Source organism: Aplysia californica, unplaced genomic scaffold (genome assembly GCF_000002075.1).
Source record: "Aplysia californica isolate F4 #8 unplaced genomic scaffold, AplCal3.0 scaffold00735, whole genome shotgun sequence".
Taxonomy (NCBI): domain Eukaryota; kingdom Metazoa; phylum Mollusca; class Gastropoda; order Aplysiida; family Aplysiidae; genus Aplysia; species Aplysia californica.
This window is the reverse complement of record NW_004798005.1, coordinates 127,042-130,902: the sequence shown is the minus strand read 5'-3', so window position 1 is coordinate 130,902 and position 3,861 is coordinate 127,042. Positions and strand designations below refer to the sequence as shown.

General features: G+C 38.0%; 1 protein-coding gene across 1 annotated transcript in view; it reads left to right on the top strand.

Moving 5' to 3' along the window:
- LOC101855375 overlaps positions 1-3,861 on the top strand; it is a gene marked incomplete in the record, with an annotated part of 62,884 nt that overhangs the window by 26,259 nt on the left and 32,764 nt on the right. Inside the window, 3 exon segments of the mRNA XM_035972545.1 lie at positions 715-830; positions 2,015-2,051; positions 3,414-3,510. Of these exon segments, the coding sequence (XP_035828438.1) occupies positions 715-830; positions 2,015-2,051; positions 3,414-3,510 (250 nt within the window).

The following is a 3,861-nucleotide window of genomic DNA, read 5'->3' as shown; positions in this document are numbered from 1 at the left end:
AATGTGTGTGTGTGTGGGTAAATTTGTGAATGAGTGTGTGTGTGTGGGTACATTTGTGAATGAGTGTGTGTGTGTGTGTTTGTGTCGGTAATTTCTTCATCTAGGCCTACATGAGCAATTATTGATCTTTTCCACAGTTATTGTTCTTTGTACTGGTATTTATGGAAATCACCTAGAACTGTATGCACACAAAAGTAGGCGGTGTAAAAATTATCTACATCATGATTATTATTGTTATTAACAAATCTCGCTTCAAAGAAGTGATAAAAAAATCCCAGTTGGGACATGCAGCAATGTAGCTTGTTGTGCACATACTTATTTCATACATCAGCATATTTCAAATAGTGTGGGTGGTTGGTAGATGCCCTGGTGTAATTTGCTTTGTCTTTCCTCTCAAACACCTATCATCCTTATTTCTCCTTATTTTCTTTGTACGTTACTGTCTAGTAACTCCTCTAATCTGCAGCACTTATATGACTTAATTGTGCTGTTAGTGCCTTAAACACTTTGCTGTCACTTGCCGCAATAATGCGAAGGTGAAAATTATCCATTTCGGTCACTTGAAGCAGTTTTGCGACAGGCCCAAGAAGTCCATTGCAGTCACTCTACTGGCTGGGTGACCGGACGGGGTATTTTGTACTGTTGGCTGTGTGACTGCTAAGTGTTAAAACTTGTAAAAACACATCAGCAAACCCTGATCTTTCTGTCCTACAGGAGAGCGACAAGAACGAGAGGGCAGTCCAGGCAGCGAGTCACAGCACCATGGTGGTCAACCAGGAGGACGTTGATCACATGATCACTGTGCAGCATCTCCTGTCTGGAGAGGACCGGTCAGTTTACATGGCTGTTTGTTTGTGTGTGTATGTTTGTGTGTGTATGCGCACGCACACTCATGTGTGTGTGTGGGTGTGTGTGTATGCGCGCGCACACTCGTGTGTGTGTGTGTGTATGCGCACGCACACTCATGTGTGTGTGTGTGTGTGCGTGTGTGTGCATTCATTTTGTATGTGGTGTGTTTGTGCACGCTCATGTGTGTGTGTCTATGTGTGTGTTTACCTGTGTTCATGTCGACTGCTCAGTGTAAAACTCCATCATACATCACTTTTCATAATGGTGTATAGTGGAGTCTTACACAATGCGCGTGGGCAGATGTGTGTGTGTTAGTAGTAAGTATAGTAATATCACCTCACAGTATCTTGATTAATTAAGTGGAACTGTGTGTGTAGAATGTAGTGTGTTCATGTGTTTTAGTGTATTTGTATACTTCTGTGTGCACATGTACAGAAGTATGTGCATTAGTGTTCTTTAATGATAATATAGTTATATCACCTCATAATAGCTTGATTACTTTGCAAGTGAATGACATTAGTTGAGTCGTTCATGTGGATCATTAAAATTTAATTTGTATTCATTATAAATGTGCTTCCTCCTAATTGGATGCAATGATGGAGACAGATATTGTTCAGATTGCCCTTGGGAGGTTGGTCAAAGACTGCTACATGATCTATACTGTATCAGTAGGAATTTTGAATATATATTTTTGTCACGCCACAGTGACATTAGGTTCTCAATTTTGGGGCTTATGGAGTTACTTAAAATATCTTTTCAAGTTTATTCACTTGTCTTGATTTTGATTTTGAAAAACACTGATTCATTTTTTTTTTATAGAAGTCAAGATATTTATGATAGAAAAGGGTGGGGTCTCCTTGTGTCAGTGGTAAAATTAGTGAGAAAATGGCCGCCTAAGTTTAGCGACTTCTAAAGTTTGAGTGTTAATAAAAACTGCAAACGTACCTAATTTGTGCCTTTCTCAATGTTTTTTGGTAAAATCCATACAGAAATGTGTTCTTAAATGGACCTAAAAGATGTGCTAAAAATGAAATTTGAGAAGAATTGCCCAACAGGTGAAAGTTATTGGTTTCTTCGATTTCATTCTTTTGTTGAGCGTCTGATTCCACCACGCTGCGATGCATATACCGTCATATTTATTGTCCATTATCCTTTTCTTCCTCAGTGCTGACTCTTTGGGCTCCTTGTTGGACTTTGACGAGGTAAGCTGGTCATTTTTAACATTCTTACTTGTACCTGAATAGTTTATTATTTTGAATTTTGAGTGCATAAGCGCATTGTTTATTGTTTTGAACTTTGAGCAGAATTTAGGCAGAAATAATAATGATAATAATTGCATTTATATCATGCACATCACCTCCCTACAGCATGTTTTTTGCAATTTATCAACTATTAATACCCCAGCAGACCGTAAAAAACTCAAAAACATTTTTGACTTCCTGGGAAGCATTTAGTTCATGCACTAGTTCAAGTGCTCAAACATTCTAACAAACTGACAAAATCTTTCATTGTCTGTAGCAAGGTACCCATTCCCACACGGAGGACATGAGGAAAAATTTGTGTAAAATGCCTTTCCGAAGGACAAAAGGTCGAGAGTCTGAGAGTTTAACCTCTAGATCACCGATGCTAGCTATGTGCATTATAGGGAACAATTTTCACCAATTCGCAAAAGTTTGAGGTTTGAATCCAAGGAGTGTATAAATTACTTTTTCATTTTGCTATGAATATTTTTTCCTCTCAGCTGTGTGTGATTAAAAATTTCAAAGGAATCTAAATTGCTAGACAGTTTGCTAGGTATCTTACTCTAGGACATTTACGCCTTTAATGTAGTAATAACTAGACTCGTCCACACTGCAATGTAGTAATAACTAGACTCTTCCCCACTGCATCAGTAGACGTGAGTTCAGTTCTTCCTCAGGAATGTTATTTATTTCTCTTGCGTATTTCCATCTGTCTGCTGGAATGCAGTATCCTAAGGCCAGCCCACCTCCTAAATAATCCAAACATTCACAATCATTTTCAGGATGATGCTTGAGGATGTTTTTCTGGGTGATTTAGGTTGTTTTTGTTTTGAATGCTCTGGGTGGTCTTTCGCAAACTGGCATAGATGTAGTCAGTGACGACTTCTTGCACACCACCTCTGTGGAAGAACAAAATTGTCCAAAATTTTAATGACCATGCTTTTTGTATAAATCATACTGTTTGTAATGGGTTTCCCGAAGGTGAAAGGTGTTTTTGGGCTAAGGAAAAGCTCATCAATACAAAGATAGTTATTTAGTGTAAAGAAAAAGTGAAACAGACAAATAGAATGTAGAAATATTGAAAGAAGACTCTTCCAGCGATGCCCTCCTTCCATCTCCCAGAGGAAAGATATAGTATATGTTATTGGCTGAACTTTTAAAAAACAACACTTAGTGAAAAATGAAATTAGTGCATAACCTTCACTAAGAAATCAGTATAGCTATTGACCGCTGTTATGTTCATGAACTTCTGTTTTGTTCAAATAAAGTGTAAAAATTGGTCCATACATTTTCTCTTCTTTCCTCAAATCTTGCACCCATTAGAACTTCTGGAAAAGTCTTCGAGGATCGCCATCAAAGCAGGAAGCCAACCCTTCCTTGGAGTTCTTGTCCATCATTACCCCCTCTGCTGCCGCTCTTGGTGAGTCAGTTTGTTTGAGAATATAATAAAAATAATGATAATACTACTGCTACTACAACCACTACTACTGCTGCTGCTGCTATCACCACCGACACCATTATTACTATTACTGGTTCTGCTACTATTACTGCTTCTGCTACTGCTACTGCTAATGATGACGATGCTAATAATTTTTTGATGATGATGATTATAATAATATTGACAAGATAATAATGGTCATAATGGTTGTGAAGATGATTTTGAGAATAATAATGGTGGTGCTGAAGATAGTGATGGCCAACGCTCTTTTTCATATTTTGCCCCACTTGTTTGGAATAGGCTTCCAAAAACTATCAGAGAAGCAGAAAATCT